The sequence below is a fragment of the Corvus brachyrhynchos genome, unplaced genomic scaffold (genome assembly GCF_000691975.1).
Source record: "Corvus brachyrhynchos isolate BGI_N302 unplaced genomic scaffold, ASM69197v1 scaffold116, whole genome shotgun sequence".
Lineage (NCBI taxonomy): Eukaryota > Metazoa > Chordata > Aves > Passeriformes > Corvidae > Corvus > Corvus brachyrhynchos.
In genome coordinates, this window is record NW_008240221.1 from 10,050,033 (window position 1) to 10,076,779 (window position 26,747).

A 26,747-nucleotide genomic window follows, 5' to 3' on the forward strand; every position below is an offset into this window, starting at 1 on the left:
TGCAGTAAGACCCACCCAGACAGACAGCAGCTCCTGACTTCCCCATTTTGTGAAGGACATTTTCCTCTACTTCTGTGTGCCCCATCTCCTCCTACACAAGCCATAGTGCCCCAGAGTAATTGATGTTGCACAGCAGAATACCAAGGACAGGCCTGCTCTGTTCTCCCTCCTTGGGGGTACAGTCCCCAATTTGTCTTGGAAAGCAGGTTTTAACAGAAAGGCTTGGAGCTGCCCTCCTACAGCTCTCTCTGCTGTCAAACTCCTGAGGGCAGAAGACAGGGAGCAAGAGGAAGCCCTGCAGAAGATTGGTAGCTTTTATCACCATTTTAGGGATGGTGACACGCTGTACAAGGACAGGTCCCAAAATCAGAACCAACATGAAATGTTGCAGGGCTCTAACAAAGCCATTTCATTCAAGTCTCCACCAGAGCCCATTTGTATCCCACACCAGTGCCTCCAGCATGAGCAGCTCACTGCAACCAGGTCACCCAAGGTAGGGTGGGAGGGAAGCAGGCCACACTCTTACCCTTTAAATGTTGAACTGAATCTCTGTCTTTAGCCCCAAAATTCACAGTTCTGTAACCCAGTTCCAGTTCTGTAACCAAATTCCTTAAAGACCTAGGCAGTCTTAAAAAGAACATCTGTTTTTTGAAGTTTTATACCTATCAGTGTTCACAGATCAGACACATTCTTGCCAAAATGCCATTTATTGCAGTATACCTTTACATGGCATACAGATAACCCAATGTTGCATCTCCAGTCAGAACTCATATTTCATTTGTACCACTTAAATAACACAGAATGTCATGTTTGTTTCACAAACTGTCAGTTAAGACTACCAAAATATACAGTTTTTTCCTTTCCCCCTAACAAGGTTGTGAGGTACAACTGAATTTTACTACTTTATCTTCCTGTGCTTTACAAGAACCTTTTCATAGATAGACCTATCAAACATTTCTACATTCCTATACAAAGCAAAGAATTACAGCTGAAATTAACACCATCTGGTCATTGCATTAACCTATAAAAATTCATTCAGTAAAAAAAAAAAAAACAAACAAAAAACCAACTGGAAACAAAACAACCCTAACAAAAAACATAATGGTCGTCGCAGCTTTACTTAAAAAAAACCAGCCAGCTACACATATGCACAGGTTCTCCATGTGCATAAAGAAGAGTTTGGAATCAAGACATTTTGGGGTTTTTTTTCTTTTGTTTGAAGAGAAGGCACCAATTTTAGCTGCATGGCAGCTCAGGAGTGTTTTATACTTCATTTAAATTACACAGGTTTTTGAGTGTTAACGTGCAACATTTGTACCAACTGTTGCAATATTCTCCAACATACTCTGATCATTCCCTCTGGCTCAACAGTACAAATATTTACATCAGTTGTAAACACTCCTCCACCCACCCCATACCTTCTGCACTGACTGACAAGGAACTGAAGTGGCAAGAAGCTACCCGAAGGCAGAGCAGAAGTAAGGCTTGCACAGAACACCACACTTGTGTTTGCTCAGTTTGAGATACTCTGGAGCCCCAGTGAGGCCCCAGTGCCTGACATGTGACAGCACACTGACCACACACAGCTTCAGGCATCCAGACTTTGCTCAGGAGGTGCTTTTCAGCCCTTACTAGTCTGACATCCCTGGAGTGGCTTTTCTCCAAAGTGCAGGAACAGCATCCGAGGAGCCGCTCCGGAGTAGTGAGAGTCAAGCACACCAACTGTTGTATCTGTTTAAGGCCACCTACACTCAGCCTTCCCCAGGCTCATTTCAGATGCTTCTCTACTCCTTAGCTGCAGTCATGACATGCTGCTTCCCACTTCCCACCCCTGTGTACCACGGCATCCTGTGGCACAGAGGGCAGACCATGTTCTGAGACAACCACGGTGAGCAGAGGTGCTACAACACGCCCCCGGTCACCTGGGACTGCACGGCAGCACGGGGTGAGATCATCTACAGCAGGACAGCCCAGCCTCGACTTGGCACCTAGGAAAGGGAATGTCTGAGATGAGGCTGCTTGGAAAAATCTACTTCTTACCTAAGTCTTGAAAGAGAGAGAGACGGTAGTGGGACAGTCCAACACTATGGGTAAAATTAACTCTCCGCTCAGTTTTGGGGTTCTTGGGGTTTGGTTTTTGCTAGTGTGTGCACCAGCTGCTTAGGAGCTGGTTCTGAGTATGGGATAATGCTTCCAAAATACAAGTTATTTTAAACCACGTGACAGTCATTTGTTTACCCTGCCCCTCACACCTCCTTTCGGTAGAGATCAAGTTCAGCTTGATGTTTCATAGGCATTAAGTGCTCCAAATACAGCTGTCAGAAAGAGCTAGAGGATTGCAGTGTGCCAAATGTCTGCCCAGCACAGCCACTTGTTACACTCAAAACACATCTATGAGTTAAATAGGAAGGATCCCTGCTATACAGAATCTGAGCACTGCTAATTGGTTATTCTTGCTAGCCCTTTCCCTAAATATCAAGAGTTTTATACATACAGTGCTCCCTTATCTTCTCCCCACCGCCTGTCCCAGCAGTCTTTAGATAAACCAAAGTGAGTTTAGGAACTTGCAGTCCCAATTCAGTTAAAAAAAAAACAAAAGAAAAAAAAAAAGAAAAAAAGTTGTGCAAGGAAGCAGGGAATGTTCAATGAATCCAGATCTACTTTGTAGTTATAAAATTTCCAATGGTAAAGTGGTAAGGGCAAATAACCCAATGATCATATGGCTTAAGTTTAATGCAAAGCACACTAAGAGGTCCACGTGCAGGGAGAGAAGAGTCCAAGAAAGATGGAATAAGAAGTGTCCTGAAGATCAGCGTTTATGCATAGAATTCCTCTTGTTTGTGTGGTTTTTGGTATCCTCCATTAGACTGTTTTGGTTCATCCAGTGAATAGCTGCCTTCATCTTTCTTCTTCATTCTGTACAGCATAAATACAACTAGAAACACTGCAAACACCAAGCCTACAAGTCCTCCAGCAATAACACCTGGAAGGGAAGAAAAAAGACACAGATTACTCTACATGCCATACTGGATAGTGCTGCTATGATTTTAAGTTCCAGACTGTTTCCTACCTGTCCCTGACTTAATGACTTAATTTGTCCTTCTGCCCCCTTCCAAGCCAGTCCCCCTGCCATTACCAAGCACCTGCTCAAATACACCAGCCAGTCCTAGGGACATGGATCTCCCACTAGGCCATGCTGCAAAGCACACAAGGCCATGGTGTTCAAACCTGGTAATTTGACTGAGGCAGCAACAGAGAAATGTTACTGTAATTTTTCAGAGGAGTGAGGGAATGGGTTTAAACAAAGTTGCAGGTAAAGCAGTCACTGCTAGCTGCTATTAGCAGACTAATATCTGCCCTGTTAGAGCTCTGACAACACAGAATCATCACCCTCATTTGAGAGATCTAACATAAAAGGTTGGCTTCCATGCTCAGAGATGTATTTGCAGAACTGCAGCTTCGGCTGCCTGGAGACTCCTACAGGAATCTACTTTTACCAACTAGAAATCCAGAATATCTGGTACCTCCAAGAACTTCTTTTCTGTCCATAATTCCCGAGGCTCCTGCTGCTTTGGCATTCCTCTCAGAGTCAGCCAGTACTTCTGAGCTCTGGGTGGGGACCAAATCCTCTTCTTTAGTCAAGATGAAGTCTCCCTGTTGGGACATACAAGGCAGGTTATTCATGTTTCTCACCATGTCTGTTTCTGGAGACTTTCCACAGCTTTGTTTTGCCTCATCTAAAACCCTCCACCAACATAACCTATTAAACCCATCACTGTTTTTGACAAATTAACACCCTTTCCCACCAAACCAACTTATTACATCCTACTAAAGCCATCTCCCTGGAAAGGGTGTCAGAACTATTAGTCCTCACCGGATCTCCAGAGCCATCTTCAGAAACCTCTTCATGTGTAGGAACGACGTCCTTTGGAGCTGTCGCCGCGGGAGTGGCAGCAATGTCTCCCTCACGAGGGACAGTAGAGTGGGGCTCGAGCACGTCCTTGGTGACTGGCACATCAGAGCTGGGCATTTTAGGTTCGAGCTCATGGACCACAGCTGAGGCTTCTGAAGGAGTTACATGAACCACAGAAGGAAAGTGAGCAGTGGGGCTTCTCACAGTTGTTGTGACCACATGGCTTGTTGGTTTCCCATCAGGTGAGCCCAGGATGGACACTTCGTCCTTCACAGCTACAACTGGTTCCTCTGTCACTAGATTACTGGTTGCAGAAGGAGATATTACTTCCTTTTCAGTTCGGCTCTCAATCCCAGGAAATGGCTGTTCACTGAAATCCACCGGTGCTGCCAGTACTGAGGAATTAGTTGGTTCTCCTGGGATTCTCCAGGCACGAGACTGGTCAGTCAGGGGACCTGCAAAACAAACAAACAAACAAATATTATCCTTGGCCAGTTTAGAGACCTATTAATAGTATCTTCAGGACACTGGTCTATAAGGAGGATGCCTAACCTGCATAGCCAATTTTCATAGTAACAGCAGTTCAGTTTGTAATTCCTCATCCTTTTCAGTGGAATAAGGAAGGGACAGACCAATCTGCTATTCAGCAATACTTTGTCAGTCATCTGGTTCTTCCTAAGGCAAAAGTACCCATCTGTTTGTGGTGAGGTTGACAAGGAAAATCTGCTTTCAGCACACTGGTTCCTCAGGGTGGTTATCTGAGTCTTTTTCCATAAACCATTTTATTTGATTCAGAGCAGTGACACCTTCAGTCTCTACCACATTTGGCACTGATTTCAGGGTCTTAATTTCTGCAGAGTTTAATCTAAAATACAAGCCTGTGGCTAGAAAGAAGCAGAAGGATACCATGCTTCAGCTTTCAATAGATTGCTCTTTTCTTACTAGCATCCCCTCGACTGCAGCACTGAACACCAAAGGTTTCTCTCATGCAGTTTAGCAATCATTTTTATACACTTTTTCCCCTACCCTAAATCCCCTTTATCACTTATAAAAAATTATGGCCCATGGGAACGTGCACACCTGATAACACATAAAGTTTGCACTTCATACATGTTGGTAGACTGGGGTTTACACACCCTCAAATGTTATCTCCTACCTGCTCATAAAGGTCTTGTTAAGATCTCTCTTCCCCACGAGTAAAGAATCACTTGTTTCATAACATTCTTCATACAACATCTCCCATTAGCAGTCACATGGCGTCTACCTCTGCTTCTGCTCCCTTTCAAGTCTCCTACAGCTCATTTTCTACTAATTGTTAGCATCTCAAGGAATAAAAGATTAATAGATTAGGCCCTTTCTCTGCTCCCAGCTCTCATATTCTGGGGTGGGGGTGTGTGTTTGGATTCCTCCCTCCACCTCCCTTCACCTGGGTGCTCACTGAGATCTCGATTGCCACATCCTAGAAGGATCAAGCACTGACAGTGCAAGCGCTAATAACTCACCTGCACCTGAACCTGAGAACACGTCGTCTTCATCACCAGATGAATCAAGGTCTTCAGGGGGAAGGTTCAGATTTGTAGTTTGCTTTAAAAACAAGAGCAAACAGATGAGTCAGTGGTGAGATTAAAGTTATCATGTTGCTTGCACAGAGTCCTCTAGGGGCTCCTAGAGGTCACACAAACTTTCTTTGTTCAGATTGCTTTTTCATCTTCCCTCATTCCAGCTCCCCTCCCCAAAAGAGTAGTTCTGGTTAGTCTGTTTGGTGTTGGAAAGGTCAGTCTTGCCGTCTTCCCTTCTCTGCCCTGCTTCCAGGCTGCAGCTGCTTTGGGAAAGAAGAAAGCAAGGAATCCATTGGTAGCAGGCAATGCTCAGTCCTTACCACCAGCCTGTTTCAGGTGCTGACTGCTCGTGTCTTCCCTATCTACCAATCACTCCATCTGCAAATCATTGCATTAATTCTACTGAGCAGAAGGGAAGGGTAGCTTGTCTTTTCTCCCTTTCTGACTCAAATACTGTTCACATATCTGAAACTACAGCACCTAGCTGGAAGGAGAATCAAAGTCCCTTTTTATTAAGTGTGGGCACTCAAAATAAGCTCAGAGGTAGAAGCCAGCCTTCCCTGTCAGAGAATAACCCAGAGCTTTGTCCATTTGCACTCCAAGGAGTACGCTAACCAGCACAGAAATTGAGCTGCTGAAACAAGAGGCCAAACCCTTGTTGTATGGCACTTATTTGTCAGAGCATACAACATTCAAAGCTGTTCAGGATCTCCAAAGACAACAACACTCTTTTAGTGTTTACTAATTTACTAATTACAGAGTGATAACTTCATGTATCTTGTTGGCCTGTGCTGTATGCACTTACTGCTCCTATCAGAACAACGTGCCTGACTGTCAGCTCATGACTAGCCCCAGGTTTATTTCTGCAGGGCTACCATTACCTAACCAGTCATTTTCCCTTCTCACATTTCAAACCAAAGCCCTGTAAGTCACTTCTTCCAAATTTCATCTTTTTGACATCCAACTACATTCCCTGTTTTCACAAATTTTGACTTCTATCCCATCCTCAAGTCACCTTTGTCACCCCTTTCCAGCACTGCCATCCACAAGTTTAGATGCTGCATTGAATCATCCAAGCTGTGGGATCCCTATGATCCCAAGAAGTGAGAAGTCTCATCTTATTATGTAAAAAGAGGACATACAATCTTTCCAGCTGTGCAGCAAGGCCCACTGTATTTCTCTAGCTTGCATTAACACAGTGTCACTTAAAAATTAATATAACACTCATCTTCATCCCAGAGTTAGCCAGAACTAGTACGGGCTGCCAAAGCAATCCAACTCCATAGTTGTCGCTCTTTTGCCTACAATGGATGTGTTTATTGGTCCTATCTCCTTTTCACTCTTTTAAAGATACCAGGTTTATCCAGTTTTCTCTTCCATCCTTAAAACCTTATCCATTCCCCACATTTCCACAGAACAATTAGTTTCCAAGGTGGTTAACTAGCCCATTAGAGTCCACCTCTCTGAAGACAAGTATCCAAACTGCCTCCAACCTTTTCAGCCCCAAGATCTTACCCCTTCTAGGCAATTATTGTAGTTACATGATTTTTTTTTTTTAATAACAAGAAAGTAGGAACAGAAACCCCTCATATGGACATAAATTTTTTAGCTACTTTCTTCCCTACTGAAAATAAACCCCCAAAGCACTATTCCTTAAGCTTCTGCAAGCATATTTCTAGAGTGAATTGCCCTTCGATCTCTTACTTAATCGCAAGTCATGAGGTAATTTGGATTTTTAGATATGTCCCTGCTTGTTTGCACTGTGCTTTTGCACCCTTTCACGGAAAGTAGGTCAGATAAGTACTTCCTGTGTGTTTTCCTTCTTGTGTGGAAGGGCAGTGACTCACACAGGCTGATCTCACCACACTTCAAATATTAAAGAGTATGAACTGTCAGTGCATAAAGAATAAAGAAGGAACTGCCAGGCTGACCAAACTTGGCTCCCTCGTGTGCCCTTTCCAGTATGTTCAGACGGTAAGTGAGGCTTTAGAAATTGCACCATTTTTGTTGATGGGGGTTGGGGACCATATTTCTCCCTCACTTCTCACACCAGCAGCGGCAAGCGCAGTGCTTTGTTCTTCCACTCAGCCTGGCTGAGTGCAAAAGGGGAACGTGTTGCTAAAGGTGGGGGTTGCATTCTCCTCCCAGTGGGAAGATTTCCTTGAAGCAGCTAGAAAAACTCTCTGGCTTTTTACTGAAGTAAGGGACTGCCAATACAACTTAAGATTCTATCACCATACACCTTCAGCTAGGATCAAGGCTGCCTTCCCCCCAAATCTGAATATTCAAGGTAGCTCATACAGATTTCTAACAACACCTGAACAGACTGATCGTCTGCAGACCTCAACAACCCTCCTGAACGGATCACAGACCATCAAGAAATAAAATGGCAACTCTTGATCTCAACTATTGAGCCTGTACCCCTTCCCCTTGTGGGGTTAAATAGATGAGGCCTGTTCAGTCATGCCCCACTTCCTTTGTTCTTACCAGGTGTGTCCAGCTACCCTACCCTTACACCTCCCCTCACACCTGAGCTCCGAGCCCCTTCCCGGGCCCCTGCAAGCTCTGCCTCTCCATAGCCTTTGTTATGTACCTGTTTGATTCCTAGTTTGATTTCTGTATCTGAGCAGGGATAGTGAGGTCCTCCTCAGAGGAGGGAAGCCCCATGCAGCCCAGTCTAAACCCATGGAGACCCATGCTGTTCCAGTGCACAGCTGTCCAGCAGCTGCTCAGCACCCACCCTCCAAACACGAAGGCAGACTCGGACCAGTCTGGGTCCCCTGAGGTTGGCTGCTGCACTTAAGAGAATAATAGAAAACATGAATCAGGATCAGTAAAGTCTGCTTTCCACAGTTTTATATGAGAACTTAGTGATGTTACATGTCCCAAAGTGTCTTGTCCCCAGCTGCTCCTCTGGGCATCGTGGCACCTCCCTTTGACCAGGCAGTCTGAGGCTTGGGATCTGGGAGGGACTTTCTTTGGCCCAAATACTCAATGGACAGTATAGGATTTTGTACATGTGGATAGCAGTCAGAATACCCACAAAATGCTGTAACTTCATGACATCATCTAATTTCATGACACATGAGCATTAAAGAATATTTGCCCAATTTATGTAACTGTATGGTTATATAAAGACTACATGTCTCACTCCATAAATTACAGCTTCAATGGGCATAAAAGACAGTGCCCTCCTTCACAAAATACAAGTACTTCAGAAAGGCCATGCTTCTATAATGATCTGCTACTGAAGGATTTCAGACACAGCAAGGTTAGAAAACACTGACTTAGGACAGCATCGAAAGGGACTGAACTAATTTGGGTTTGCATCAGGAAGACAGACCGTGCTGGTCAAGGTTTTTCCATGACCTTTTATTGAAGCTGAGTTACACCAATGGGAAAGGTTTTGATTAGCCAAGAGGATTAGCAGCACAGAACACTGGGTTGTGCTATCATACAAAAGAGCTGAAAATAAATTCCAGCTTAAAACAAGCTTACTCTACCTTTCAGACAGTGGATCCTTTGAAGGATCTCTGATGGTGTCTCATATACTCTAGTCAAAAAGTCTTTAAATTCTTATCATGCACCTACAACATGTTGCTTTTTTACCACTTAACAAGCTTGTATGGTTTTGTTGGGGTTTTTTTAGCAGTTCAGACAACTGGTTGAAAATACTTGTCCAGTCCTTTTGATTTGCTGCCACTGAATTCAGTTGCATGTGAGGCATAAAATTTTTAACAGTATTTTTGATACGTCTTAACCAGTTCTCATTTACCAGTGGAAGACCCTCTTCCCCAAGGATCAAAGCAGCCTGTTTAGGGGAAACCCTGGGGTGACTTAGCTTCTGCTCTTGCTGAGCACTGCATTGTTGCAGAACAATAGTTATTCAGTTCTGCTGGGACAACCAGAAATCTGCTTAGTGGCATCTTCAATTTAATCAACAATGGGCCAGACTTTCACAACTCATTAGTAATATTATTGGATCCAGAAGTCTGACATAGTCCAGACTTTTTTCTTTTTTAAAGTATCATTTTTAACTATTCTTCAGCCTTCATCTTGGTCAGAGTATCAAAACATGAGTCCTTCTGTGCTTATCCCATGACCTGCCACAGAGCTCACTCCTGCTACAGAAGAGATCTGAAGGACTCTCTCATGATGAAGGGAAGATTTGTAGTTGTTTAGTTGATCTAACCCTGCCCAAACTGGGAACCACATTTATTTAATTTGATACACGCAAAAAGAAAGAGCTTTTCTCAAATTGCTCTTTGAGGTAAGCAAAACCACTGGCTCTGCCACAAGCTGCTACAAGCCCTTAACTAGATTAAGGATGATTTGTATCCCACTCTTATTAATCCTAGTTAGTGATCTGCAGTGTCAAAAACACTTGAAATCCTCCATTATCTGAATAAAGCTGTTAAATTTGCACATTTATTTCTCCTAATAAATCCTTCTTACTCAGCTGAAAAGGAATGAACTGTAATGAGCTCTCCCACCTCAAACGCCTCCCTAACTATCCTGCAAGAGTATTCCAACTGCATGGGAAGGAAAACCAATGGTTTGCTCTTGTTTAAGAGATACATAAGAGAGAGACAAGGATTTGCCCTGTAATTTGGCTACAATAGAGCATCTAAAAGAATACTTTCACAAGGATTTGAACAATTAATTCTTAAATAAATTCAAACAGAAAGGTTTGTCTTTCACCTTTTCCTACCCACTGAAGAGCAGAAATGCTATCTGAGGCAGACTGGCCTGAAGAGCTTCTAACCTCAAAGTAATATTGTTACTAGTGTGGGGGGAAGACAAAACCACCTGCTGAAGGAAACTTTAGCTTTGTTAAACCTTGATATTCTGCAGTTAATAGCCCATGAACCATTAACCCCAATCCCAGATGTCCATGGTCTGGAGACAGCTTAAATGGTTAAGGAGGGAAAAAAATTAAGAAAAAAACCATGCAACGACAAAACTATCCCCATACAAAAACCACCTCCTATCCTCACCTATCCCCCTTCTTTTACAGGCATACAGACTGCTGGAATTAAGTTGGCCATGCACACCTTCACTTTTAACAGGCAGCCATAAATTCTGGAGTAGCTTTTATATGGCAGGTCAAGAGTGAAGTTTGCATGCAAGCCTGTTACATCAGAACTCAGCAGCAGTGTGGCACCACCTCACCTAAATTCTCTGGCAGTTGTTCCTCCTGCTACTCCACTGCTCCAAATAAGCCCTGGTGCTGCTTGGTGACCATGCAGGTTAATGAAGTATTTCTCTTCCTAGGGGAGCCAAAGATGCAAACAGCACAGGCCAAAGAGTGCAAAGACAGACCACCCCACAAACAGTCCAGGGGCTGGACAGACTAGATTTAAGCATTTTACATTTTAACCCTGGCTAGTGTTCTAATCAAGGACTGCCTTGATGTCAGGGTGGTTGGAACAAGGTGACCTTTATGGTTCCTTCCAACCTAAACCCTTTTATGAGTCTACAAACAAAGTCACCAGCACTTCTTACTTCCTTACGCCCTCCCTGTTTCAGATGGTGGTGTTCCCCTGTGCCCTGAACTTTTTATGTGTATCAACAAGCATCCCCACCCTTCCATCCATCAATCTGTGTCACCTGGAGCAAGGCTGGTTAGTGGCTCTCAGGGTGCTCCTTCCAAAGGGAAGCAAGTGGAAAGCAAAGGATGCTCTTTCACTCAGCAAGGCAAGAACCATTTTAGCAGAAAGGGGGTAAGCAAGCCAGTTAATCTGGCTGCTTGTCTATCAGATCATTATTAGTATAAAGAAATATGGAAAATCTTGGTTAATTGTATTTTACTGGCCTCCTCCAAGCCTGGTGACTTGAGAGAAGAACTATCTTTGAGAGAGAAGTCCTGGTTGTGTTTGAACTCCCTGATCATCACACAGTATCTTCCTCCGGGCACTCAGCTCTTAAATGCAGAAAAATACCTTCCAACAGCTGCTCAAAATAGGATGAGAGCTCTTAGGATCTATTCCACCATGGGCAGAACAAAACAGACTGTAGACTGCTCACTGTTCACTAGGCGTTGATCCTCCTTTTCTTCAAGCTGTAGGAGCATACCCTGATCTTTTGCACAAGATGCAGTGGCCAAGGAAGAGCATCCAGCTACTCCACAGGCAGAGCAGCCGGTGTCCCAATGCTTCTAGAGGCTCCCCACTATTGCCCAATCAATTTTACATTTTCTCCTTAGTGTGACAGGGCAACTTTTTTAATTAAGTAGGGCAGAAGCACAGCAATCAACATGCCAAGAGCAAAAATGAACCAGCCTGTCACCATCAGGTTGAGTTTCACATTGTACAGAGTGTCCCTTTAAACTCCCACCTCCCACAAGAGCATGTCACTTCATGCTTCCTGGACCATCCCCTGCATGTCTGCTTGTGCATTCTCACAGTGAACCAGATCACAGAACTGGTCTTGTTAAACAAAACAAAAGAAAAAAAAACCAAAAAAAAAAAAAGAGGATAAAATACCATGCAAAGAATTTTCCAGCAGGACCAGTTTCCCAATCCTACTCAGTGCATGAATGCACAAGTGTTTGTGTTGGCACAGGGCAGAGTGTGGCAGCCAGGGCTGCTTAAGCATTCACACAGACTCACAGCCCGCCATCCCCACCCTTCCATCCATCAATCTGTGTCACCTGGAGCAAGGCTGGTTAGTGGCTCTCAGGGTGCTCCTTCCAAAGGGAAGCAAGTGGAAAGCAAAGGATGCTCTTTCACTCAGCAAGGCAAGAACCATTTTAGCAGAAAGGGGGTAAGCAAGCCAGTTAATCTGGCTGCTTGTCTATCAGATCATTATTAGTATAAAGAAATATGGAAAATCTTGGTTAATTGTATTTTACTGGCCTCCTCCAAGCCTGGTGACTTGAGAGAAGAACTATCTTTGAGAGAGAAGTCCTGGTTGTGTTTGAACTCCCTGATCATCACACAGTATCTTCCTCCGGGCACTCAGCTCTTAAATGCAGAAAAATACCTTCCAACAGCTGCTCAAAATAGGATGAGAGCTCTTAGGATCTATTCCACCATGGGCAGAACAAAACAGACTGTAGACTGCTCACTGTTCACTAGGCGTTGATCCTCCTTTTCTTCAAGCTGTAGGAGCATACCCTGATCTTTTGCACAAGATGCAGTGGCCAAGGAAGAGCATCCAGCTACTCCACAGGCAGAGCAGCCGGTGTCCCAATGCTTCTAGAGGCTCCCCACTATTGCCCAATCAATTTTACATTTTCTCCTTAGTGTGACAGGGCAACTTTTTTAATTAAGTAGGGCAGAAGCACAGCAATCAACATGCCAAGAGCAAAAATGAACCAGCCTGTCACCATCAGGTTGAGTTTCACATTGTACAGAGTGTCCCTTTAAACTCCCACCTCCCACAAGAGCATGTCACTTCATGCTTCCTGGACCATCCCCTGCATGTCTGCTTGTGCATTCTCACAGTGAACCAGATCACAGAACTGGTCTTGTTAAAAAAAAAAAAAAAAAAAAAAAACCAAAAAAAAAAAAAGAGGATAAAATACCATGCAAAGAATTTTCCAGCAGGACCAGTTTCCCAATCCTACTCAGTGCATGAATGCACAAGTGTTTGTGTTGGCACAGGGCAGAGTGTGGCAGCCAGGGCTGCTTAAGCATTCACACAGACTCACAGCCTGCGTTCTGGGATGCTGACACTCATTCCCCAACCCGCCATGCATTATGGAAATGCACATCACCAGACTGCAGGCAACATGCAAATCAGAGGCTGACTCAGAGGTCCACACAGGTTCATACAAAAATGAGCAAGGACAGGGGCTGTAAGGAGAGTTCTTTTCTGCACTATCTGTTCACGATGGATGATGTTTGTTCCAAGGTCTGACAGCAGTGCTTTTGAGTCCTCCCAGTCCTCCTGGGGGCAGGAGTACACAGTAGCAAAGGCTAGACAGATGTCTTGTTCAAACGGGAGCAGTTCTACTTCCATCCTGGGCCACCTGAACTTTACAGGATGCCCAGTGCAATTGCTGTTTAGTCCTGGACAAAAAGTACATTTAACATTCTTCAGCAGAGAGGGCTGAGCAAAGCTGGAGTAGCTGGAGGTCCAGAGGGCTATGAATTCCACAGCAGGGGAAGCTCATGGCCACACACACAGCAGCAGGGACAGCATACCAGCTGTGCATGGGAGTCCTCTGTGCCAGGAGGGCACAGAGCACTGTGCCAGCTCTGATGCAGAAGAGCTCAGCTGCCTCTCAACTCCCTCTCAGCCAGCTCCACTAGAAGCCTGGTCAGTCCTTCAGCAATACAGAGGAGCAAGTCATAGCCTGTGCTCCTGCTTTTACACCTGGACAATATATCAGGCAAGTAAGTTACTACATGCTGCTTTTACTCACACCAATTTGCTCCTTCCAGTCAAGCAATGCAGCCCAGGCCAGAGACTGAATCTCACCGCAGGTCAATGCATCCAGAGAGGGCACACAGCAAGCACACAACTTAACTCTGTATCAGCAACAGGCTGTCACAATATGGCCAAAAGTGGGGTCCCTTTTGTCTCCCACGTTCAAGGCAGCCTGTGCTTTGAAGATGCAGTCTAATGAGAAAGCTCATTTCCCTGCAGCTAATCTCATGAGAAGCAGCCAGTTCAGTTTTATGCTATAAACCACTTTTCTTTAAAGATCCTTCCCTGCAGCTCTTTAACATACTTGATAGTTCAGGCATTTGTTTCTTGAGCTAGCACAAGAAAGCCACAGCCAATGTATAAGCTCAAAGGGTTGTGCAAAGTAGGTGCAGCTCACTGAGGCCATTCATCCTGGGAAATTAATTTCAATCTACTTCAGCTGGCTTGAGAGATGAGCAGTGAGCTGCCTAAATCAAGACCAGGCAAACCTAGCTTGTTTTAAAACCCTCTGACTTAAAGACCCCAGCACTTCTTACTTCCTAGTGTAGCAAAACCAGCAGAGAAGATTCATTCTTACAGCAACGGCCACTTCATGCACTTGTTTAGAAAGGAACAGACCAAGAATTGCTTGGTTTCATCGAAGGCTAGAGGTGGGCCACCCATCCCTGGAACCTGATGAAGTAAGGCTAAAGAGAGGAGCACACTGGCAGGCAGAAAATCTTCATGAAATGGAAACCTATCCAGCAGAGGACTCCAGCAGCCCAAACCCCATTATCCACACACACTGGTAACTACAGCACAGATAAATGTGACCCTTTTGCCGACAGAAAAAATTAGAAGTGACGGTACCTAAATCCCCGCTGCCTCTTCCTCCTGCACACATAGCCCCTGCTGTGAAGTTCAGGCAGGTGAGGAAGAGCAACTTGCCTCAGCAGCCACAGCCACTTTAAATAAGAGACTGGACTTTGCAGTGTTGCCTCCAGCACATATAGACACACTGAGCTTATGTCTTCAGCATCCTTTGCCAACTATTGCCAACCAGCTGACCTGTGGTGGAGGCAAATTCCTTTCCTTGCCCCATCTCTTGACACCCACTCACCCTGTTCAGGGATCAGCACTGAGGACTGCCATTGGAGTTAAACTTGCTACAGAAACAGAGTTTCTGACAAGTACAACAGTGGGCTTGAGATTGTCTGATTGCTCCTTAACAGCATGTGTGGGCTGGAGAAGCCAGTCTCCTCTCTCCATACACCTGAGAAACCACCCAACTCCCAGTGAAGCAGACCAGATGGCATTACAGCCCTGAGGCTGCTGAATGGAGTCCAAGGCTGGGTTTGAGGGAAGAGCCGCAAGCAGCGAGTGCCCCATTTGTTGCCTTTGGGACTGGCTTCTCCCAGCAGCCCTGTGAGCTCAGAACAGTCAGCGTGGGGCTTGGCCCTGCACACTCCTCCTGCCGAGGCCATGGCTGCAGGACAGAGCATGAGCCTGCAGCACATCAGTGTCAGGACACAGCAGAGGCAGCTCAGGGACTTGGGTCCCACAGGAGCACAACTTGCTCTCGTCATCTTCAGCCACTCAGCTCGGGAAGTCCCAGCTCAGCAAGCAGAGGTGGGGCTATAGGAAAACAAGATGTGGTCTGTGGCATCTCAAGTCTTCAAATTAGGCTGGTGACCCTGTGCATTGCTGATGCCTCTCAGCAGCACCAGGAGAACACATGTGCCCCTGGCCTAGGGAAGCCTGTTTCCTGGAGACAAATGCTGTGCAATTTGGCTAGTGGAACTACTACCCATTTCAAATGAGCTCTATGCCAGCTTTTATGTGATCAGCGAACTACCACAAGCAATGCTGCAGCAGCACAAGTGCTCTGACCTGAGCACACATGGTCCCAGAAGTCAAAAACTACCTCATCACTATGCTGCACAGTATTGTGAGGAAGAAAGAAGCTGTCCTGCTTCACCTGAGGAAGGGAAGCCAACATGCAGCCAAGAACAATTGTCAGATGAGTAAATGCAACAGCCTTCAGTGTCCAGACACATGGACAGGAAAAGACTCAGGTTCTTATCTCAAGAGTTTCTCTCTTCTCCACCCTGAACTCTGGCAATTACCTAACATGAGATATGCCAAGGAGCCAGGATACAAAGCTCTATTTTCAGTCTATTATTGATACATAGATGTTTCTAATTTTAGCAAATTGCTTGCAGCGCTCTACTGAATTAGTGAAATCCAAGTTTCAGATGAAAATCCCTACTGTACCAAACTAAGAGCTTGTACTTAGGGCAGGACTTGTGGTTCCTAGCAGCTAGGATGTTGTTTAAACCTCAGCAGAAAGATGAACTTGCAACCCTGGAGCACCAAAGGCCTCAGCGAAAGCCATTGGTAAGCTGAAGTGAGACTACTTAAACTTACAAATACTTGGCCTTACAACAACAAAAAAGCTGACCAGGTGTTCAGTTAGTTACACAGAGTTACAGGGGAAGTGCCCAGACAATGTTTTATAAGAGGATATATCCTATGGCAACCGGATATGCACAAGACTACAGAAGTTACCTTCTATTTGCTTACAGTTCAGTGACAGAAACACCTGCCAGCTGCAAGGCCTGTTGCTATCAAACTCTGCTCTATCTTCCCAGCTGATCTGCTCACAGTCTACCTTACAGAACTTACATCAGCTCCTTCATATCATGACAACAGCCCAAGCCTCAAAAACCCAAGACAAGGCTTTCTTGATTGCTTTTGTAAATTCCACATTTTCGTCAGAGGGATGCACAATGAAGTCTCCAATGCTTGTGAAATTATTTTTTGCTAACAATCTGTATTTTCCATACACACATCCCAGACGTGTTCCCTTGGAATACTGTATTTCACTACAAATCTCACACTCAACTTCTCAGTCGCAGCATTGCCACCAGCCCTCTCAACCACAGTCCTCAATGAAGAGCTGATGGATCAGGGAACTGCAAGCACTCAGAAGGAGCTGCCTGTCTTGAACAGGCATCAGCCCAATGTCTCTCTCACATGTGCACATCAGATGGCAGGACCAGGGATATCCCACAACCTGATCCCTTGGTGCTGTTACTTGTCAGTCTGCTACAGAAGACCTTGACTACTTGCAAGGGAGCTACGGAAGTGAAACTCAGGCAGCAAAATGAACCAAGAGTTGGCATTCCACAGCACCCGTCTGATTCAGTTATAGCTAAGCTCCAACCAGTTCTCAGGGACTCTGTTCTTGCACAGCAGGGCTCACAGCAGTCAGCACCAGTCTGTTAAGAAGGAACTCAGGAGTCTTAATCAACAGCTAGTGACTGGACTCACACAGACCATGCAGGCAGCTTTACACTTGGGGTTTGACCCAATGCAAGGCAGTTCCTGCATCTTGGCAGGTCTTACACCAGCACACATTGGACTCAGTGATCCTTGTGGAGGTTCAACTCTATATTCTACGATTCTTGGTATTCTTTTTATGTTTGTTTCTACGGATCACCATAGCCAACTTGCATGTGATGAAATCAAGTCTCTCCCTACATTATGAGGTATGCTATCACATCTGTTTTACCCACAGGATCTCAGTGTTGACTAAACCGAGGTTGTTTATAGTGCAGAAGTCATCCCTGCTAACAGACCACCACAACTAAGCCATTCACAAAAGGGCTGAAACATCACCACATGCAGGAGGCACGTCTCAGATCAGGAATACCCTGTTCTCCTATTCCAAGAGCCTTCTCAAAGAGGCATCTTTCAGCATCACCCCCTCCTTCTACAACAGTCCTAGCAGCTGCTGAAGGAAAGCAGCAGACAAGTGTTTTGGGTGCTACTGGTCTCCTTGGAATAAGCAGCAGTAGCTCAGATGGTCTGTGGGCACAGGCTGGACCACATTTCACTGAGTTATTCTAAGGTAGAACAGTTCAGATTGCATGAATTCCCTTTGAGAAATCTGTGTGCTCACAACCACTGGAGCACACAGCCAGTGATCTACCCATATAAAATGGCACAGATCAAGCTCAGTGCTTCCTCCTAGGACACTACTGGTCTCTGTGTTCAGGTTTGCAAAAGCATTGCTAATCCTGCACATACTACAAAGTTCTAACAGCAGTTGCCCCATTCACAGTTAAATTATGCAACACCTCAGTGAGATTATGGGAGCTGACCGGTGTACTTCCATGCTGAGTCACAAGGGTGTTGAAGTATCACTTAAGTGATGAAGCACCAAGTGAAATCCTCCCATCAGAAACAGTCTTAAAAAAACCTGCTGCTGCAATTGTGCTCCAGTCACCTATTGTTCCACTCATTTAATTAATGGACATTAGGCATTTCTTGGCCAAACATCTACTGGCTTAAACTAACTCTGACCTAGTCACCCAGTTACACTGTTTCGTACCACATCTGTACAGCAGAGCCCTGAATAAGGGACTGTTACAAAGGAAAGATAAATCAGAGCTTCCCTTTGATCTCAGCTGTTATCCAAGTCTCACTTCATGCCTTCATTTTTGGGCATACAACTTGCTCATCTGTCTTCCCCATGGCCTTCTTTCAGAGCAGTCACCAGTCAGGTGCAGGGGGGCTGAGTTTAGTGGGAGATGCTACGATGTTTGTGCACTCTAGATGCTCTCCTGCCACATATGGGCAACTGTAATATTTTAAGTTGTGATTTGGACACCCTTGTGTTTTACACATCTATACTGTGAAGAGACAAGAGACACCACTAATGCCACCACTGATAGATTGACAGGCACAAAGTCAAGTCAATAAAACAGTGCTAAAATTGCAAGGCAAGGTGAGTGCTTTACTGCCAAGTTACTCCTAGCACAGCATGTCACTTAGGTCAGAGCAGTTTCTGTCAAGAATTACCAGCAGGATAGCCAAGATGCTACATAGATCAACAGATCAAACCTGTAAGACACCTGTTCAAACATCACTAAGTTGAAGATATTTCATATATATGAATAAACTTCTGGGTCTACTCACTGACTACCGACTCTAGCCAGCACATTATCCCACTAAATACAGCAGAGCACAAAATGCTGAAGGCCCACTTTATGGGCCAAGTCTAAAAGCACAGGCAGAACCACTGGCATGTACCAGCACCATCACAACAACACTGAATGCTGTCCCAGGTGTGTCGTATTCACCTCACATTCACCTCATGATTGATTGCACAGGATTTCTCACACAACTATACTTGCTCATCTCTCTGAAGTATCCAAAACAGGTTCAGTTTGCAACAGAAGAGTTGTGATCTTCTATTGTGAACTTTCACTTTCTTTTACTGGATACTGCAGTTTTCTCAATTTCATAGTATTCTGGGCCTGCAGCCAGAGACCCACCAGCTACATCATACTAGTAAATTAAATAATATCAGAGAACATCCCCAGGCACTTGAACACAACCAATACCATAATATTATTGGAATGATTTATGGCATAGTTTTGAGCCTTGCCAACCAGTATGCCCCCAAATAAGCACAGAAAGGTTCTCAGCAGGCAGTCTGGTGAGGAGGGTGCATTACAGAATAGGTCAGAAAATGAGATTTCCTACACAATTGTGACTCTAGCATTTAAGTTGGCCACAGGATACCTTGTGTCTAATGTGCTTTGCTGTACTGGGCTTGTGTGGCAAGATTTTGATAGCAGGGGGACTTACAAGGGTGGCTTCTCTAACAAAACACAACTCCCCCCATGCCCGACAGACCCAGTGCCAGCTGGCCAGGACAGACCCATTGCTGGCCAAGGCTGAGCCCATCAGTGACAGTGCCTCTGGGATAATGCAGTTAAGAAGGGGAAAGAAGTTATTGCAGGAAGGGAAGAGGAAGGGAAGAGGAAGGGAAGAGGAAGGGAAGAGGAAGGGAAGAGGAAGGGAAGAGGAAGGGAAGAGGAAGGGAAGAGGAAGGGAAGAGGAAGGGAAGAGGAAGGGAAGAGGAAGGGAAGAGGAAGGGAAGAGGAAGGGAGAACACGTGAGAGCAGCAACCCTACAGACACCCAGGTCAGTGAAGAAGGAGGGGAAGGAAGGGCTCCAGGCCCCAGAGCAGAGATCCCCCTGCAGCCCCTGGTGGGGCAGCTGTGCCCCTGCAGCCCATGGAGGCCCACAGTGGAGCAGAGATCCACCTTCAGCCTGTGGAGGATCCCACAATACAGCAGGAGGATGCCCAAAGGAGGGTCTGATCCCATGGGAAGCCCGTGCTGGAGCAGGCCCCTGGCAGGACCTGTGCCCCCGTGGAGAGAGGAGCCCACACCAGACCAAGTTTGCTGACAGGACCCGTGACTGTGGGGGACCCATGCTGGAGCAGCCTGTCCCTAGAGGACTGCATCCCATGGAGGGATTCAGACTGGAGTAGTTTGTTTAGATCTGCAGCCAATGGGAAAGACTAAGCTGGGGAAGTTTGTGGAGACTGTCTCCTGTGGCAAGGACCCCATGCTGAAGCAGGGGAAGACTGTGAGGAGTCGTCCCCCTGAGGAGAAGGAGCAGCAGAGATGACATGTGATGAACCGACCACAGCCCCTGTTCCCCATACCCTTGAACTCCTGGGGGGAAAAGTTGGAAAATTTGGATTAAAGTGAAAAATTGAGGGGAAAATGGGGACAAGGTATTTATAAGATTTGGGTTCACTTCTCATTATCCTACTCTGAGTTGATGGGTAATAAATTCAATTCATTTTCCCAAGCTGAGTCTGTTTTGCCCGTGACAGTCACTGGTGAGGTATCTGTCCCCGTCCTCATCTCGACCCACGAGCCTTTTTTTGCGTTTTCTATCCCTGCGCAGCTGAGGAGGGCAGTGACAGAGCAACTTCGGTGGGCACCTGGTGCCCTCCCAGGGTCAACTCACCACATTTACTTACAGGCACCAGTGTAGGAAGGTTTGGTGAATCTTTTTAACCCCTTGCATGCTACAAGGCTGCATGCTGGGTGGGGGGAGGGCACACTGAGCATTTAGCACTTTTGAGCTACTAGAGTAATAACTTCTAATTATTCATAATCGTATCTTCCAGCTTGTGTAAAAAGAAGCTCACCAGTGTTTCACAGCTCAGTGCAACTACAGATGCAGACTGGGGAACTTTCTGCAGGTTAAACACACTTCAGAGGGAGCCGGTGCTGCTGGAGGATTAAGCCAGCAGCTCTCCTCTGCAGGCCATGAGTCAGTCGATGTGAGCGCATGATAGCAGAGCACTCCTTGCCACTGCCCAGACATGCCAGAGTCAGCCTCTTTTGTTCCATGCTTTGTTCACTGATGGGAAAGTAGTCACGATCTAGATGATTCCTCTGTTAGGACAGAAAGAGATTTAGAAGTCAAAGCTGTCTAGCTGCAGGCTGTTCAGCAAGTTTCGATGCAAGCCTCACCGCCACTTTTCCACTGCATGCTACTAGAGCCAGTGAGGTGGACAAATCTCATTTGTCCATCAAATCTGCTGGTGTGAGAGTCTCTATCACAGTTTCATAAGCAACAGAGCACAGCAAGCAAGTGAAGAATATCACATACATTGGCATATTAGCATCTGTGCTAGATACAAATTCAAGCAAGCTTTGTAGTTCCTCCAGTTTGGGCTTTTACCCATCAGCTTCTTGACTGAAAAGAGCCTGGACTCTGTCCCTAAAGAATCAGATCCCCATTAGCTGGTCAATGGGATAACAGGTTCTCTCCTCTGCAGACGCTTTTACCAGAGACTGATGTTTTGGTAGATCAAGAGGCTGCTCTGAGCTCCTGTGGTTGTGCAGAGCACAGGCATCAAATCTCCCAGATCACAATCCTGGGGCCAGGGCACACAGCCTCCAAACTCTGCTGTCAGCTGGATAACAAGTAGCACATGACAGGCATAGATGTCTAGATGTCTCTCTCTATAAATATATACATATCTATATTTGTATTTCTCCACTCTATTGGTCTCAAAGCATAGAAAAAGGCTGCATGGGATCCTGTTCTGGGACAGGAAAGAGCCAGGTAGTCTCTTCCTATAGCACTGTAGCTGCCAGCTCTGATCCCCAGAGAACATACAAAGGCTTCCTACCAGCACAGCCACAGCAGTACCACTGCTATGACATGGAGCTTCACAAGAGCTCTCATCTGGAACTCGTTACATTAATCACTGCTTGCTCTCTAGAAGGCAGACTGGCTCCACTCACCCCTGCCCACCTCTGGCTTCAATCTACAGTCTGCTCCTCCAGTAATCCCTATATGCAAGGGGCTGGACCGGAGCTGCTGCCTGGCTCTGACCAGGATGTGTACAGCCACCAGCATTAGAAACTAATTAGCAAGAGCTTTCCTGTGTACAGCGCAGGACAGTCATGGTCTGCAGTGCTGCCCAGAAAGCATTCAGCACGTGTCCTTCCAAGTGGAATGGAGTTCAAGTTTCCTCACATTTAAAAGAGGCAATAAGCTCCTTATCACATGGCAGAGGCAGACAAAGAGCAACCCCCAGTCTCCAGCTATGGCTTGTGTGTGCTCAGGTGATGGAGCCAGAGCACTCGGAGGAGTTATTGTGTGAACTGGCTGCACTTTGCAGAAGGTTGGCTGACAGGAGTGCGTGCCTCGGACTGCCCACAGCCAAAAATCAAGACTGTCAGCATTTGTTTCCATGACAAGCAAGACATTGACATAATTGCACAGGCAGTAATGTAAAGTTACACAGTGGAGTACAACAACACAGAGCCTCCATGCTCTCATCCAAGGCAGGATACCCATGAGTATTTTAAGCTGGTTGGCAGGCAGTTTCCTATCTGTTATATCAGCATCCTTGAGTTCATTAGGATGCATTCTGCAAGAGCAATCCAGATGACCCTTCAGTTATTAGAAAAATCTGAACACTAAGACACAAAATGAGTGGGCATTAAAGAGAACCATGCTGCAAAAACACAGGTTATGGAGAAGATAGTTCTGCTAGAGAGCACAGCAGCAAGACACGGAGGTAAAGCAGCAAGAGTTCTTCAATACCCCAAGGAGCTTCTACCTAGAAGTCCAGCAGAGTAAGCCATGACTTAGAACACCTCCATGACTCAGTGGTAACTGCAGCTCCAGTGACTCAACGGGAAGTTCTGTTGCTAACTCCATCCAAATCCCACTAACACACTGGTTCCTATCCAGCAAAGCAAGCCTCACTGGTGAGACTGGTCTCAGCAGCAAGATACAAGCATTACAGCTGAGCATGGCAAGGAGCCCAAGCTAACAGACTCCATTGGACCTGTGCCGGTTCCACAAGACCCAGAACGCCGACTGCAGCCAAGCACTGCCTGAGAAACAGCTTGGGAAACCACCACATTAGCAGATGTTGCCCCACAAGAGTTGCTTGTAGGAGGTCCAAATGTTATCTCACCTTGAGGTGAGGCTTCACAGAACTGTAACTTTTCCATTAGCATCACCACAGCAGAAAGTGCACTGTCCTGGGTTTCTAGCCAGGCCAGATAAGGCTCGTTGCTGCGGTATACCAGTAGCCAGCAGAGCAGCAGTTCAAGAGAAGTACACTCGTCAGCCCTAACTTAGAGACCTGTTAACAAAGCTGACACTCAGCACTCCAAAGGAGGCACCACATGCTTTCTGCATTTAAGAGTATCTTCTCAGCTCAGAAGTGACCCTATAAGAAACACCAGAAATCCTTGTACTGTCAGCTAAAACAACCTCCTCACTGTAAATTCAGTGCCTATATCAAAGTCTAGGGATTAACAAAAGCTCCTCACGTCCAATCCACAAATAAACAGTGTCTTTAAACATTACAATGCTCTGATGCCTACTCAACAGCTCACAGCCATCCCCCCCAAATACATGCACTTATGTTTCTGCTCATATATATTCTGCTCACAACGCTGAGACAGGACCCAACTATAATCCCCAATTTCTTCCACAACCTTTAGCAGAGCAAGACTACAGTTGCACTAGAACAGGAGAGAGCTGCTGTTCTAGCCAACAGCTGATGTTTCCCACTACTTTGCTAGTTCTCTTAGCACAAACACCACCTGTCCAGTCTGTTTGTTTATGGAGTTACCATAAAAGTTCCATGATAAAAAGTCCATCACTTCGAGCTAAATAGCTCTCAGATAAAGGCACCAAAGTAAAGGTGTCTGTGCTCCTCTTATAGGCAACTTGAGATCTAGCCAACACAGCCCTGACAAAGCAACTCACCTTGGAGAAGACGTGCAGGGGCTGGTCAGATAATCACTCTCCTTGGCTCCACTGATTACATCGCCTTGACTCTAATGAGGGCTTAAGCACCCAGCACACACAGACACCTACATTTAGGTGCCTTAGCATCAGCTGAATGCTGTCCTGAGGGACTAGTGCCATTTGAACACAGCAAGCCCATCAATCTTCAGCTGTCATGGAGTGCTGTCTTAGATGTCTTCTACTCTTTATTATCTCAAAGCTATTAGGATGAAAACACTAATGCTGCAATGCTGAAGCACTGCAATTTTATAATTGGCAGCACCCACTCAGGAAAATGCCCGATCTTCTCTCTCCCAAGAAGCTTCCTCCTCTCTGTAAGGAGGCCCTAAAATCCCAGTTCCTCAGATGCCAGAAACAAGTGTGGAATGTCCCTCTCAGGGGTATTAGTAAGGTTCTTGGACATAGGAATCATTTCAAACAAGGTTAGGACAAAGTGCTAGTATACAGGCCACCTGGAGACATCTGAGTACAGGCAATGCAAAACACATTACTTAAAATGGACTGATTTTGCTGCTAAAACAGCAGCCTACATTTCAGGTTCGTGCACTAACTTAATTTTAGAAGGCTTACAGGTTTCTTGCACTTGCTGTAACTTGTCTTGGGTTGTTAGAGAGGATTGTTTGGTTTCCAGAAGTTTCAGAGTGCTGCCATTAAAAATGTTAGTTCTTCTCATCACTTGAAACTGAGAGAAACCTGGAACAAAGACTACAAAACTGCACCAGAGCCCCCCTACACCATACAAACTCCAGCTCATCTGTCACTGCTCTACTCAGAGCAGTCATCACTTCACCGGGAGGTGGCCCCAGCAAGTGAGTGTTCAGATGGAGAAGCTCTGTTTATAGTGCTTGATGAATATTGTGACACTGCTCTGTACATACCATAGAAGAAAGTGTTTCCTCCTTATCCACTGCCTGCATGTTTAACGAGCAAGATGGACTACCTAATTTCTTCTAATTAGTTTACGTTCAGATAGGAATGACATCACCCTTGGAAAAAGGTTTGGCCTGCTCTGCTAAGCTTGTGTCAGCCACCAGCATGCACCTACACGAGACAAAACAATCAGAACCCTCCTTCCCCTCACCATAGGGGCTGGATTGCCCACTGCCCTGCTGCAGCAGGATGTACTCCTTGGCTCAGTTGGCTTAATGGCAGTGTTACACTGTGTAAAAGTTGCCATTTGAGAGAATAACAAGGTTAAACTGTTAAAATGTTAAGATGTATCAGCCTTCTTATTTCAAGGAAGTCCATGCCCCCATCATAACAACAGAGGGCAATTAATCTGATAAAGTGTGTTTTAAGCAATGAAGTGTCACCTTGAAGGAGACCAAGAACCTCCCCAGTCATTCCTGAAGGTAAGAGTACTCGGGAAGAAAACAACTATTGTTTGGCCACTTTCTTGCTCCTGTTTATTATTCCAATGACAATATGCATAGATGAGTCACATTACACAGCAAGAGCCAAGGGCCAAGCCACGTGCCAGCAGCAGTGGCAGCCATCCCAACAATCAGACCACCAAGAACTCAACACAACCGTGGCAATGCCCACAGTACTGTAGTCTGGCACATTCAAAGTACTGTGCAAGGTCACTGTGCTTCTGTGCCCAACAAGAGGTTTTCAGCCACTTGATGCAAAATCATAATTATTCCAGATGGGTGGGAAAGGCAGAGTAGTCCCTGTCACTGACGTTTTGACACGGCGGAAAAAAGCTACGTGATGACCAGAAGGGAAACAGCCTCAGTGCCGAAGCACCCTGGAGAGCCCCGAGGACTTCTGCTCCTCCATGTGCTCACCCTGGAAACCCCTCCATCTGCAGTGTCACCCAGGCCTGAGTGTCTCTTAGGCACAGGAGAACTTCACAAAAGCATTTACTTTATGTTCTTATCATTTCTAGGAAGGAATATTTATCACAGGGGACCACCAGAAGGGAAACAGCCTCAGTGCTGAAGCACCCTGGAGAGCCCCGAGGACTTCTGCTCCTCCATGTGCTTACCCTGGAAACCCCTCCATCTGCAGTGTCACCCAGGCCTGAGTGTCTCTTAGGCACAGGAGAACTTCACAAAAGCATTTACTTTATGTTCTTATCATTTCTAGGAAGGAATATTTATCACAGGGGAATTTTATCCAAATACAGTACAAAGGCTGCAAATTAACTGCAGTTTTCCCACTTCATTAAGCAGAAGCTTACTCAGAAGTTGAGAGCAGAGCCCTCCTCCCATGGAACAGCGCTGCCCACACTCACATGTTTGTAATTTTTAGCCATTTCATAACGACTCACTGCCATGTGGGCTAGGAGGGTCCGTGTCCAGAGCTACAGGCAAAGTTCACAGCCAGAAAGGTACAGCAAAACCAGAGGTATTTTGAGCAGCTCAGATCCCACTATGCACTTTGTTCTGCCACTCCTTATCTGACTTGTGCTGCAGTTCATCCCTAGGCAAGTTTTAAATCAATTGCTCCATTTCAAAAAGAAAAAAAACCCTCCAGTTTTTACTTTGATGGGCCTGCCTGCTCACACACTACAGCATGCTTCACTTTTTCCTCCTAACTCATCTCAAGGGGAAGACTCCATAACTGGTGCACGCTCAGGTCTGGTGGAGGGCACATGGGAAGCAGGGGGGTGCGTGTCCCTTATGTCAGAAGAAAGGGATGGGATTGCGGCTTTAAGCCCCCCGAGGGGCTTTGTGCCTTCCTGCCCCGCACCCTCCGACCGCAGACGGGGCTCGACGGCGCCCAGGCTGCCAGCGCCGACCTGGAGCAGCAAG

The 26,747-nt window shown here is 45.8% G+C and overlaps 1 protein-coding gene across 1 annotated transcript; it reads right to left on the reverse strand.

Moving 5' to 3' along the window:
- Positions 1-688: 688 nt before the first annotated feature.
- SDC1 (syndecan 1) lies at positions 689-24,905 on the reverse strand. The gene is made up of 6 exons (XM_017744920.1): positions 24,867-24,905; positions 23,947-23,967; positions 5,416-5,497; positions 3,875-4,368; positions 3,525-3,654; positions 689-2,983 (listed from the first exon to the last, which is right to left on the reverse strand). Exons 1-6 carry the CDS (start codon positions 24,903-24,905, stop codon positions 2,817-2,819), a joined length of 933 nt encoding a protein of 310 aa, XP_017600409.1. The 3' UTR covers positions 689-2,816.
- Between the last annotated feature and the right edge of the window lie 1,842 nt (positions 24,906-26,747).

Coding starts and splice junctions, on each gene's coding strand:
- SDC1 (XM_017744920.1), bottom strand. CDS start 24,905: ATGCAGGCAGTGGATAAGGAGGAAACACTTTCTTCTATG. Junction 5,498..23,946: donor CCCTGCACGTCTTCTCCAAG/GTGAGTTGCTTT, acceptor TTGTTTTTAAAG/CAAACTACAAATCTGAACCT. Junction 4,369..5,415: donor GTTCTCAGGTTCAGGTGCAG/GTGAGTTATTAG, acceptor TTTGTTTTGCAG/GTCCCCTGACTGACCAGTCT.